This window comes from Apiospora aurea (genome assembly GCF_038362705.1).
Source record: "Apiospora aurea strain CBS 24483 chromosome Unknown utg000002l_segment0_segment0, whole genome shotgun sequence".
NCBI classification, from domain to species: domain Eukaryota; kingdom Fungi; phylum Ascomycota; class Sordariomycetes; order Amphisphaeriales; family Apiosporaceae; genus Apiospora; species Apiospora aurea.
In genome coordinates, this window is record NW_027117389.1 from 4,273,779 (window position 1) to 4,286,517 (window position 12,739).

The 12,739-nt window shown below is 55.5% G+C and overlaps 6 protein-coding genes across 6 annotated transcripts; 2 read left to right on the forward strand and 4 right to left on the reverse strand.

The window, feature by feature from the left end:
* Positions 1–554: 554 nt before the first annotated feature.
* On the forward strand, positions 555–1,463 carry PG986_003692 (uncharacterized protein; the record flags this gene model as incomplete). The annotated part of the gene is made up of 1 exon (XM_066839914.1): positions 555–1,463. One exon carries the CDS (start codon positions 555–557, stop codon positions 1,461–1,463), a length of 909 nt encoding a protein of 302 aa, XP_066704978.1.
* A 756-nt stretch (positions 1,464–2,219) lies between these two features.
* Positions 2,220–2,555, reverse strand: PG986_003693 (uncharacterized protein; the record flags this gene model as incomplete). The annotated part of the gene is made up of 1 exon (XM_066839915.1): positions 2,220–2,555. The coding sequence occupies one exon, from the start codon at positions 2,553–2,555 to the stop codon at positions 2,220–2,222; it is 336 nt and encodes a 111-aa protein (XP_066704979.1).
* Positions 2,556–5,146: 2,591 nt separating this feature from the next.
* Positions 5,147–6,473, reverse strand: PG986_003694 (uncharacterized protein; the record flags this gene model as incomplete). Its single annotated transcript, XM_066839916.1, has 3 exons — positions 5,147–5,887; positions 5,965–6,107; positions 6,197–6,473. 3 exons carry the CDS (start codon positions 6,471–6,473, stop codon positions 5,147–5,149), a joined length of 1,161 nt encoding a protein of 386 aa, XP_066704980.1.
* A 915-nt stretch (positions 6,474–7,388) lies between these two features.
* On the forward strand, positions 7,389–8,466 carry PG986_003695 (uncharacterized protein; the record flags this gene model as incomplete). Its single annotated transcript, XM_066839917.1, has 3 exons — positions 7,389–7,646; positions 7,799–7,904; positions 7,979–8,466. The coding sequence occupies 3 exons, from the start codon at positions 7,389–7,391 to the stop codon at positions 8,464–8,466; spliced, it is 852 nt and encodes a 283-aa protein (XP_066704981.1).
* Positions 8,467–9,190: 724 nt separating this feature from the next.
* PG986_003696 (uncharacterized protein) lies at positions 9,191–10,388 on the reverse strand (the record flags this gene model as incomplete). The annotated part of the gene is made up of 2 exons (XM_066839918.1): positions 9,191–10,243; positions 10,383–10,388. 2 exons carry the CDS (start codon positions 10,386–10,388, stop codon positions 9,191–9,193), a joined length of 1,059 nt encoding a protein of 352 aa, XP_066704982.1.
* Positions 10,389–11,932: 1,544 nt separating this feature from the next.
* On the reverse strand, positions 11,933–12,172 carry PG986_003697 (uncharacterized protein; the record flags this gene model as incomplete). The annotated part of the gene is made up of 1 exon (XM_066839919.1): positions 11,933–12,172. The coding sequence occupies one exon, from the start codon at positions 12,170–12,172 to the stop codon at positions 11,933–11,935; it is 240 nt and encodes a 79-aa protein (XP_066704983.1).
* Between the last annotated feature and the right edge of the window lie 567 nt (positions 12,173–12,739).

A 12,739-nucleotide genomic window follows, 5' to 3' on the forward strand; every position in this document is an offset into this window, starting at 1 on the left:
TGCGCGACTTCGCCCCGACACAGGGTGGCCCGTCATGTCATTTGCATGAGCTTGCTTCCTACAAAGACATAAGCAAGCGATGCACGACGGCGGCTTTGAAATACGGAAAATGACATCAAGGTTCCGGCTATGCACTTGCCCGAGCACTCGGCCGGGTACTCGGCCGATATCCCACCGGCATCCCATCGGTATCCCAACTTACCGGCCGGTGGGGTTGAGCCTCCACGGAGGGCGAAGCATTCAGGCAGTTGGGGTGTATTACTGTATTCGCGGAGCCGACGACATGATTTTGTAATCGGGACAACAGCTATCCATGGTCTGTCGCATCTTGGAAGGATTATACGAAGCCTATATCGAGATGAAAACGTACTTAAACCCAGGTATCGACCCCAGAGTCACAGTTCAGAATGTTCAATCCCAAGCTTATCTCCATCATCACGATTGCTACTACAGACTCATCAACTCCTTTACATCTCATCACTTCCAATACTCACCCTAAACACATCTCATAACCACTCATACATACTTACACGCAAAAATATTAATCGTCAAAGATGTCTTACACTATCAAGAACGTCGCAATTGCTGGTGCAGGTGGCAACCTGGGCAAGATCGTAACCCCCACATTCGTCTCGAGCGGCAAGTTCAACGTCCGCGTCCTCACCCGCCAGAGCTCATCGACCTCCAACCTCCCTGACGGCGTCGAGATCGTCGAGGTCGACTACTCGTCGCCCGAGTCCCTGCAAGCCGCCCTGGCCGGCCAGGACGCCGTCATCTCCCTCATTACCACGCCCGCCGCCATGACCCAGCTGTCCCTCATCGACGCCGCCATCGCGGCGGGCGTCCGGCGCTTCATCCCGTCCGAGTTCGGCTCGAACCTGGCCAACCCCAAGACGCGCGCCAACCCGGTCTTCAAGCACAAGGTTGCGACCGAGGACTACCTGGTCGACAAGGCCCGCACGACGGACCTGACCTACACCTTCTTCTACAACAACGCCTTCCTCGACTGGGCCCTGCGCGCCAACTTCATCGTCGACTTCGCCAGCCCCCGCCCCCAGGTCCTCGACGGCGGCGACACGCCCTTCAGCGCCACGACGATGCAGAGCGTCGCCGACGGGCTCGTGGGCGTGCTCTGCCACCCGGCCGAGACCAAGAACCGCGCCGTCTACGTCCACGACCTGGTCACGAGCCAGAACCGGCTGCTGGCGCTCGCGCGCGAGGCCCGGCCCGATAAGTCCTGGGAGCCCGAGTCGGTCGCGCTTGATGACCTCGTCGCGGCCGCGGAGAAGCGCATGGCGCAGGGCATCTTTGATTTTGAGACGATTGGGCCGTTCCTGAAGCGCGCGATTGCGGACCCGGAGTGTGGTGGGGTCTTTACGGGACAGACGGATAATGAGCTGCTGGGGCTGAAGGGGAAGACGGATGAGTTCGTTCTGAAGCTCCTCAAGGATCACTTGAAATAGACAGAGGTTCTCGACATCAGAAGGGATTTGGATTTGGTGTGGTTGTGGCATTAGCGGGTTTGGATTTAGCGGGCGTGGGGGGAGCAACCATCCCTACTTAGCCCACGGGCAGCCAGTCTCCCTTTTACGTAGCAGCATTTCTCAATTTACGAACACTTTCTTTTATAATTGGATATTCATATGTCATGTTTTACTTGTAGAATGAATCTGGTTTCGTCAACTGACTCATATTTCTACACCATCGCCTATCGGTAGGTTTTGCTAACAAGACCTGCCTATCAGAGGTGAAAACATGAACAGGATGCACGCTTACAGCTACAATGTTGCCATGGTTCGCGGCGCGCATCGTGGTAGAGCATGTACATCTTGGAGTACCGCCTACTACTTCAAAAAAAAAAAGTGACTATTTCATCTTGGGCTATCTAGGAGGCGTCCCTCCGACTGAAGATCAGCTATGGGCCAGCTTAGGCTGTCTTCTCAGCCCAAACCCCCATTCTCCCGTTCGACCAGATATCGTCTGCATTCGGAGCTCTCGTAGACGAGTCTCTCTTCCTATCAATGAACTCACGTGCTGTCATTCAACCGTTAGCGTTATTTTGCTGCAATCCGTCTAGGTGTGAAGGAGATGGATATGTGCAAGAAACGAAAGTGTAGCTCTGCCAGGTGCTGTCGACGTCAAGGTCCAAAAAAGGAGCGAACCTAAACTCACTCAAAGTACCAAATGCTGCTCAACCAGTCTCATCCAGCGACCCGGAATCAGTCCCCTCCAGCGTAGGCGCCGGCGTAGGGGGCCATGTCGCCGTGTGGCTCTCGGGAGGGTTCCCGCCATCTGCATGCGGCGGCTTGTGCCCCTTGGGAGGATGACCGCCGCCGCCGCGCTGTCCAGCGGCAAACGGGGGCGGCATGGTGTCGGGGGAAAGCCGGTACCGCGACCTCCGCCTCCTTTGAGGAAGGGGGGCTCGGGCTCAGCCATGCGGACTGCGAGGTTATTGCCGTTGATAGCGCCGGCTTGGCTGCGAGGGTCGGCAACTGGCCCCCGAGAGCGACGGAGAGCAGGCTGGCAATAACGAGGAGAGGGGTTTGGGAACGCATCATGGATGATAGGTACGAATGTATGGGGGCATGAGTTTGTGGAGTATGGGGATTTCAGGTATTTGACAGTGCAAGGATTTCTGGGTGATTCTGACGGTGGAAGAAGTTGCCCAAAATGCCTGGGGTGATGCCCAATATTTATAGCTGGCTGACACCAACATCACAACAGCCTTCCGGCGTCGTTGGCAGGATGTCGGAGTAGCTACAGAGTGACCCGACTCCATCAGCGCAAACAAGGCACGTCTGTCAATTGGCAGTTCAAGGCCCAGTTTCTCTGTAGCGATTTCAGAGATGCCATGGGCAGATGTATTGAAACTCGGAAAGGGGCTTCGGGCGTCGTTTGGGGGCATACAGATGCGAATCGAGGTTGGACCCAGCAGGCAGCGCCCATCAAGTTCAAGTCACAATGACGGTATTGCGCGGGTCGTTGGGGGCTGCGGCTTTATAAGTGCCTATATTGTGCGAGATATCAAAGGCAGGCTGATGCTTTTGATGTAATAACAGCAACGCTTTTGTGATTTCGGGCCCGTCAATTGCCTGTGGTGTCGGATAGCTGCAGCGCATATCATATGCCTTGGAAGGCTGTAGGTAAGGCACACGTTGCTACCTTCGGAGTCTGGTGTTTACTCTCCATGGAATACGACAATCCTCAACTCAAGTCTAAAGGGATGCGGTGGCCAGCAATACTCCGCCCCTTCGCGTCTCCGTTCTAGCACCATATCGGAGCGGGTTGTAAACCCATCAACCCCCTGTTCGCCATCAAAGCCAACCCCTATTTCCCCGTCGACACGGTGTATTTAATCCTTTCCATTGGCTTCAGTCGCAAATGCTAGCTGCCCTGGGGTAAGGGAAAAATAGTTCGTAGCCCGTTCCTTCGACGACTCGTGGCTTCAAAGGATGTGGGATCTCACCATAGGGTAGAATAAAAAACTACTGCGTCGGCTGACACCAACACCATTGGCTTCTCGGTGAGAAGCCTTGTAATTCAAACTCTGCGCGGTCTCTTCAAAGCGTGGTGATACGAGATTCACTCTTGCAGGTCGTGGTAGCACCAAGGCAAAGGTGGTGGCTGTCGCAGCTGAAGCATTCGACACCTGGTATTGTGCCTCGTGCAGGGGAAGCGCCATGCATAGCATTCAGAACCGGAATTTCCTATATGAGGGCCCTAAACAGCTAATCCTTTCACATACGACCATATCCTGCTGAATACTAGGGATCCCGTCCGCTCTCCCATATATAAGCAGCAGAGAGCCGAATTAGTACTAGGGTCGGTGACGACCTGGGAATCCTCGGTGTTGTATGTTTTTTTTTTGTCTTTTTGCCTCTCAGCTCGACTCTTTTGCGGTGTTGTGAAGCGAAGGCCCTTCCTTCCAACAAGGTCTGTTGTATGAGACTTGTAGCAATAAGATCCCGCCGCTTCTGTTCTGTGGCGGAATTTAAGCATCCTGCACTCCAGTCTTCGTGTCAGGCCAATTGATTGATGAAATGGTGTTGAGCTGGAAGAATGGTGTTCAGGTGGAATTGGTGCACGATCGCACTGTGGGGGAAACCAGACTAACTTTAGAAATCGGCAAGAAACCAAAGCAGTACTCAGTCCTACCTTCTACAACACCAAGCGCAAACGATTGCAATGAAGCAGCTTTAATGACAGCTGGTCTGAAATAAGTGCATCAGGATGCCTAGAAAGGTATTTTTCCGTAGAAGTAATTTCTGACGTTTTAATAGCAGCATAAAAACTGACAATGAGGTCATAGATCAGAGTGCCCGCTGACCGCGAGGCCAATCGCCAGAGCCAGCAACAGGCGCGTCAGCGCCAGCGCGACTATGTTGCCAGTCTGGAGAAGAGAGTAGCAGAGCATGACAGGCGAGGTACCCAGGCCACTATTGAGGTCCAGCAGGCTGCTCGGGCCGTCGCCGAAACGAACCAGAAGCTCCTGGCCTTATTGAAGATCCATGGTGTCCAGGATGCCGAGATCGAGGCTTTTCTCAAGGAGCCACAAGCACAGTTTAGGGCCATGGAAGCATCATCGGCGAAAGCAGTCAGTACTTGCCCTAAGCCCGCTGTGTATAGGTCTGGCCCATTGCGGCCGGTAGGCTCCCCGGAGGTTGGGATGCCGACTGGCCAACAACCACTACCGGGGACGCCAACCTTACGTGCACCCCAACCTGAGGAGACTTCTCCGGCAAGCACGCTGCAAGCAACATCTCAATCATGTGACAGAGCGCCACGCTGCAACGCACCATCGGGAGAAACTGGAGAGAATGTCGCTGTCCGCTGCTCTTCCATCCCTCGTACCACTCGGCCAGCAATAGGCGAGTCTCAAGGGCTACCTGGGCAAGAGACGTCTTGCGACACCGCTGCCGGAATCATCTCAGAGATACATGGACTTGACGATGTGTCAAAGGCCCGTACGTTTCTCGGGTGCACAACTCGCGGCCCATGTTCCGTGAGAAACATGCGTTTATTTGAACTCATGGACAGAACTGAATGATACTGGTTGGAGTTGGTCTACGCTATTCGGATTATCAAGAGAAACTCACACAATTCCCAACCGGTTGCTAGAGATGGATGATATCTGCATCGACCGCATTTACTTCCACTTGTATCGCTCTCCCACCAACCTCACGATATAGACAAGCCCCAGCAACACCGGCACCTCGATGAGCGGACCAACGGTAGCAGCCAGGGCCTGATCGCTATCGGCGCCGAACGTCGCGACGGCGACGGCGATGGCCAGCTCGAAGTTGTTGCTGGCCGCGGTGAAGCTCTGCGTCGCGGCGAGGGCGTAGCCGAACCCGAGCCGGCGCGAGACCCAGAGCGTGAAGGTGAAGATGACGACAAAGTACACGACGAGAGGCGCCGCGACCCGTACGACGGAGACGACCTGGTGCACGACCTGGTGGCCCTGGGACGCGAACAAGACCAGGATGGTGTACAGCAGCCCGACGAGGGACCAGGGGGCCGCGTACCGCAGGAACACGCGCTCGTACCAGTCCGGCCCCGCGACCGACCTCAAAGCGAAGCGGCTCAGCACCGCGGCGGCGAGCGGGATGCCGAGGAAGGCGGCGACGCTGGTCGCGACGACCGAGTAAGCCACGTTTATGCTATCTGAGTCGTGGCTGATGACGCGGATGAAGAGGACGGCCAGGGGCGCGAAGAGGACCATTTGCAGGATCGAGTTGACGGCGACGAGGATGGCGCAGTACTCGCTGTCGCCGCCGGCGAGGCCGGTCCAGATCAGGACCATGGCGATGCACCGGCCCAGGCCTACGAGGATCAGGCCGGCGCGGAGCTCGCTCTTGTCGGGGAGGAAGGCCCAGGCTAGTGCGAGCTTTTGGTCACAGATGTCAGTACTGGGGTTTTCCAATACAGGGTATAAGTACTGGGCAGGCAGTCTTGATGTCTTACCATTAGAAAGGGGGCGACGATCCAGTTCATGAAGACGCTGAAGGCTATTTGTTTCCAGATGCCCCTGTGCGACATGATCTCGTGCAGGGACTCGTATCGGACTTTGCAGAGAATGGGGTACATCATGACGAGCAGGCCGACAGCTAGAGTAGTTCGAGATTGTCAGCATCAATAGCCACACACATACTCCTAAGATATACACTTTGCCGTCTAGAGGCTTTCGAACACATACCGATCGGGACAGAGACACCGACGAACTTGCCCCTTTCCAGCGCAGGGCCAGTCTGGGGAACGAAGTTGCCAAGGAGGACACCGATGACCATGGCGAGGAAGATCCAGACGGCTAGGAAGCGGTCAAGCAGACCAAGGGCCTTGAAGGCAGATACTTTTCGGACATCGTGGTGCTCAGGAGTTGACGTTGCGTCGGTCTGGTTTTCCACGGCTCCGGGCGAAGCTTGGTGCTTCTCGTTGCGGGTGGTGTCGAGATGATGCGGCTCTGAAGACGCCATGATTACTTCTTATGCCAAAATGTTACTCTCGAGCTCATACCATTTAGCTTGATTGAATGAGAGTTTAGGTCATATATACACGCATGTAAGTACGATGCGGGCGCTGTGGTAGAGGCAGGCAGGTGGCTGGCCCGGTGTCATGTAAGTCGGTAGGTCTTGCTACGGCGAACCAATCAGAATCGGGGCATGACAGTTCCCTCTCCCTTTAGATTTTTCCAGGATGTTAGCATCAAGTGGTAGGCAGTATCAGAACATGCAAACCTCATTATCTTATTTTTAAACCTCAGGTATTGCGAATGGTATTCTCTAATTCATTAGAATGTCCGAATCTGGCGGTTGGTATTTGTGTTTTGGGTCTCGCTTTTCTGGATTGGCGTCTGCCAATCTTTGCAGGCGGTTACTGAAAACATTTGGCGCCTTGCACCTTCTACCACAAGATGCGCCTTGATTGTTACTCGGCTGGTAGCGCATCTGCTTGCATCCAATTCTTCCTCTTGTAGTTGCAAAGCAGCCCCCAAACCCTCGAATTCAGCTGCAGCTCTGCCGCGACCCGACGCGCTTCCCAGGTCCACTAAAATTTGTTAGCGGCCTTGGGTAACCTCTCTTGTGCCTGGACCCAGCCCCAAAAACGTCACAGCACTTGCCAGGCTTGCCAAGTTCAGCAAGCTCAGTTCAGTTGCTGTCTGCTTGCCTCACAGCCTCATCACATTCTCGAAGTACAGTACCGAATTTCTAGAACAACAGCCCCCCATCGTTTTAGATATCCGTTCACTTCGGATCAGACCTACTGCGCCGCAGCATTTAGGATTTCCTTCCATCCCACCCAACCTTTATTTCGGCTGCGCGACGATTGGCCTGCCAGCTTCCGACTTGTGACCCAGGTACCGAAACAGCAAAGCTGTTCGAGTTCTCGCCATGGATTCCAGATCACCATCGCGCGAGCGATACGGCCGCTCCCCCACGCCGCCCTCCAGATACTCGCGATCGCCCTCGCCTGTGCGCCGCCGCCGTTCGCCCACCAGATCAGCCTCGCCTGCGCCGCGTCGCAACGGACGGTACCGCGACGAGCGCAGCAAGACCAGAAGCCGCAGCCGCAGTCGCAGCCTTAGCAGGAGTCGTTCGCGCAGCTTCAGTCGCGGACGGAGCGAGAGTCCTTTGCGAGGAAGCACCAAGGTCGGTCTTTTTCATTCCACAATTTCCTTTTTTATTGTCGAGGCCTTTGCTTCATCGCCGCGGCCGCTAGGCCCGAAACGAGAAAGACGATTCCCCTTACTCTCTTTCCGCGCCCGCGGGGCATTTTGCTAACCTCGAACCATGCCACACAGATCGTAGTCGAGAAGCTCACCAAGAACATCAACGAGGACCATCTGCGCGAAGTCTTTGGCCAATATGGCCCCATCAGAGATCTCGACCTTCCCATGAACCGCCAATGTAAGCCTTCTTTCGCGTGCCCCCGATTTTCCTTGGTGGATGGCCGCATTTACTGACCATCACCAAATTTGCAGTCAACACGAATCGCGGTACTGCCTACATTCTCTACATACACGAAGCCGACGCCGAAGCCGCTATTGCACACATGCACGAGGCCCAGGTCGACGGTGCTACGATCAATGTCTCGATAGTCCTGCCCCGGCGCAAATTCTCCCCCTCGCCGCCGACGGCTAGTCGTGGAGCGAACATCGATCCCAGAGTGCCCGCGCCCGGACGAGGAGGTGGCGGCGGTGGCCGAGGAGGTCGAGGATTTGGAGGTGGCCCTGGAGGACGAGGGCGACGCGGTTCGCCTGGCGGCAGATTTGGTGGTGGTGGCGGACGTGGAGGAAGAGATCGCGACCGAGACAACGTCGACGCCTACCGTCCCCGAGAACGCTCCGGCTCCTTTTCGCCCCCCGCCGCGCCGAGGTCGCTCGCCTTCGTACGGTTCGCGGTCGCCCTCGCCCCCGCCGAAAAGACGCGGCGGTGGTGGTCGAGGTGGTGGAGGAGGTCGACGCGATAGTTTCGACGAGAGGAAGCGCAGTCCTAGTTACGACAGCTACCGCAGCCGCTCGCGAAGCCGAGGCCGCCGTGGCTACCGTTAAAATCGCCGAGGCGGACTTGGTGGACGATTGGCATGAGGATTCTATACGTGCGATTGGGTTTGTATTAAAGAGGCGTTTCTTGGAAGGGACGAAAAGATCGATACCTAGGCTCATAGGGAGAAGCGTGGTCACACACTTATATGGTGAGCATTCTCACTGCCGTAGTCAGAATTGACATTGAATTCAGCATTAGCTCAACTTGCGACTTTTGGCGGCGATTCGTGTCGTCCTCTCTATGTGCCACTTATTCCTATGAACTATTCCCCCCTTCCAATTCGTATCCAACCAGCATTTAACCCAAAGAATATGAGCACCGCATACCTGGGTATTCTTGGGCGCTAAAGGAGATGTTATCGAGGGTTCTAATCTACAATGCACGCTGCCAATGTTTCTCCGTCGACATGCGTTCAGTTCATAATAACTGGACATCGAAAGTGTCTGGAGTTCTGGCGAGAGATGGGTAACCGGGCATCAAGGGGCCCACAGTGTCGTCCCGGCTCATTGGCCCCCGTCTGGACTTGGTAAATCGGTAACATCACATCGGGTTACTCTTAATGCCCCCTACATCCGGCAAAAAGCCCCTCATCTTTGCCGCTGCTGCTACTATTGCGGTAGTGGGTGATACGATCTCACTCTCACACACTACTCCGCTGTCGCTGTCGCCTCCCGGAATATGACCCAAAGCTCGTCCAGCCCGAGCTGTCGTCCAGTCCAAGATGGTTGCGCCAGCTGGTCACGATTACGCCTTTCCATCAATGAAGTGCGGGTGGCCGCTGTGCCCGTGTTGATGAGCGACGTGCCCTCGTTCCCCCTGGGCCGCCGCTGCTGCGCCGTCGCTCTTCCCTCGTCATGAAGTTCGATCTCGAAGTCGTCCAGTTGGAGGTGATAGGCCCAGTAGACATGGTTTCGGCTGTCGAATTGGTCCGGGTGGTAGCGGTTCCGGCGGTACATGGCGTACGAGGCTCCGTAGGAGATGCGGAACCGGTCGGCGAGCGATTCTCGCGGTCCCTGTCCCAGTCTAAATCCCTGTTCCTGACTCCGTCGCCACGGCGTTGAGTACCGCGCGGTATCGCGCACGAAGGCGTCGGCGCGCGCCACGTTGCGGGCGGGGAGGCCGAGCAGCCACATGGTCCGGACGGTGCGGGCCGTGGCGGCGTGCAGGGCCGCTTCGTGCTGCAGGAGCGAGGCGAGCTCCCAGATGAGGCGGTCGTCGACCTCGGCTTCGAAGCTGGTTGCGGGGGCGGACGACGACGAAGACGCAGACGAAGACGAAGAAGAAGGCGGTAGGAGGAGGAGCAGGGCGAGGATGGCGCGGTGGATGTACAGGGTCGTCTGGTCTTGGGTCATGCGGCAGAGCATGTACTCGTGGACGGCGCGGCGCTGCTTGAGGTCGTGGTTGAGGTGGGGGCCGAAGTAGTGGTCGAGGGGGCGGAGACGAGGGGTGGTGGGACTAGTACTACTGTTGCGGCTGTTGGGCGATGGATGTGGTGGTGGCGTAGTAGCAGCGGCGGGCGGAGGACCAAACAGAGATTCGGTTATGGGATCGCCGGCTGGAGGAGGTGAGACTGGCTGCGGCTCCTGTTGCTCGGGCGGGGAGACGGGGCTTGCCGGGGGCTGCTTGCGTCGCTGCTGGTCATGCTGTCTGGCGTGGGTGGTCGTGTTGGCGGCGGTGTTGGGGGAGGTAGCTGCTCGTAGCTACTGGGCGGCAAGGTCGTTGACATGGTTTGTTGGCTGTCGCGAGGCAAGTTGAGGTTAGTTGAGGTTCAGCCTGGAAAGATGCGTATGATGGTTTAGACGGAAGATGGATATTACTACTTGTAGAGAAGAGGATCACTGGCATATTTATTTGTGTCCAATCTCCCCATTACTACTTTGCCAGTGTAAATGGAGTCTTTCTACTTGACTACCTTTCTATCAAGTCTCACTAGAGACACATGTATGCCTGTATCTTCTAGCTCTTCTTGTCCAAGCCAAGACATCCTCTCAGATGCCGCCATTCTTTACTATTTTCCATTGGTTTGGCGGGCATATGTGTCACTGCTGATCAATGAGGTCTTTGTTGGCCACGGCGAGTATGTGTCTCGGGTTCCTGCGATAGGGCATTGTGCAGTTGGCAAAGAGGTACCTTGATAAATTCCGTGGCTACTCCTCCTGGACCTGAGATGATTGGCGGGTAGGCAAGTATGGTCAATGGAGAAGTAGGAATAAGGAGGAACTTTGTTGACTACATAAACCAATTGAACCCAACGGCGCCCATCAGAACATGTTCGAATCTGCAAAAGATTGTGACAAATTTTAACTACCTCAAAGCCAGCATTAATTATACAGTCGAAGACACGGTGCTCATGTATATAGACAGACGTTTGGGTAAAGAACTGACAGGGTGGCATAGCTCAGTGCTGGAAGAAAAGGGGGGGGGCATAAAAAGGCCAAAAAAAAAGTGACCGCAGAGGGAATCGAACCCCCTTGCCTTTAAGTATACGAATAAGAATACTACCGCTAGGCTACACCAGCCCGGTCAAGAGACATCTATGCTAAGTCGGTTTATAAGGCCTAGGTGGCAAGGGGGATGCTCTTTTCTCCGGTGGTTGAGCGAGTTGAGCGAGTATCCAAGGTTTGGTGAAGCAGTGGGGGGGTGGCGTATCCTGGGCCCGCAGAGTTGGCAGCCTGAAATGGCCCAAGTCTTGCAGTACATGGAAATTGAATGATGCGAAACGGGGTATAATTGATCATAATGGCGCCCTATGAGGAAATCCTTTCATACACCTTCGCTTCCAAGACCTGGCCAGGCCGCCGCCAGTGGACGAATAATGTCGAATCGGAACGAAAGTCGAAATTCGACTGGGCGTCGACAGCACATGTTCACTGGGAGTTTAAGACGGAGATCTTTAGATTATTCCATGATTGGTCTATGGATATGAGCCAATCCATCCATTGTATGTTCCCGTTAGGCCTCAGACCGTGAATGCCCCTTCCACGTGGCCCTAGGAATCGTCAGCTATATGCACCTTTGTTGAAAGGGACCCCAAAACGTCTTGAAGATGGCATACCCGACACTAGCCCATGGAGGCCTTGCTAAGCACTATAACCCACGGTAGCTACTCCAGTCCCTAGTCGGAATAACAGCTTGTTCACGACTGCATGGTTGTACTCCTCGTAAAGGTACCACCACGCGACACGAGCTTGGCGTGCGACCTGGCGCTCTGTCGAGTCGGGGCCATCATTAAGAAGGACCGCCTCCATTTCGTCGTGTTTCTACTGCGCAGAGGTCGCTCCTACGCCTCCAGGGATTTTTTCTGCCACGGCACGTACCTGGAAGAACCGTCGACGGGCCTGGTCTGGGGGCCTGGCAGCACGTTCTCGAAGGAGAGGGAGGGGAGATTCTCATGAGATGCGCGTTGAACCAGGTCCTTCCCACGTCAGAGCTTCTCGCCTGATTGCCCCGTCATCACGTGCCGGAGGGAAATTCGCTCCTGCAGTTGAACTACGGATCATCTCCTTGCACCCGACGCGCACGCGATGGAGGAGAAGGAGGTCCCGCATATCGTCCAGGCGCTCCAGGTTGAGCTTGGCAGGCTGCCAGGTCGCAAACACGGTCTGCGCCGCCGCCACGGGAGGGGACATCTGCCGGTGTAGTCGAGTGCTACTGCATCATAAGGCTGCCCGTCACCCATCAAGGGCGGCGGATCCTTCCCCAGATTGGTCTCTTTTGCCCATTTCGCCTCCCCCTGCGCGATCGTTCTCTCGGCGCCAGAGCCGGCCATTCTTGCTGGAGAGCCCAAACGCGGGCTATGGGAAGCGTAGTTGTTACTTGCCCCTTTTGAGATTCGACGTCATGAAGTTAGGGGAGTATACTTATGCATTCAGTGAGAACGAGGGGTATGAGCTGGACGCCCCCCCTACTACCACCAAACATGGACTACCCCCCCCCACATTGGCCCAACTGCGAACGTCTCCTGATTCGCTGCTCAGCACTTGACACTCCTGGAGATATGCTCCTTTCGCCTCCAGGCAATGGATGAATGGGCTCCAAACCGCACACGCAGCAGCTTGCAGGGACGGCGGTTGGCACCATCCTTGCTTCAATCAGTTCGGGTTCATTCGCCGCGCATCAAACAAGCCTGTATTGATCGTACCAATGGCTCTTGAAGAAATTGCATACAGAGAACTCCAGGACCTTCTTAATAACTG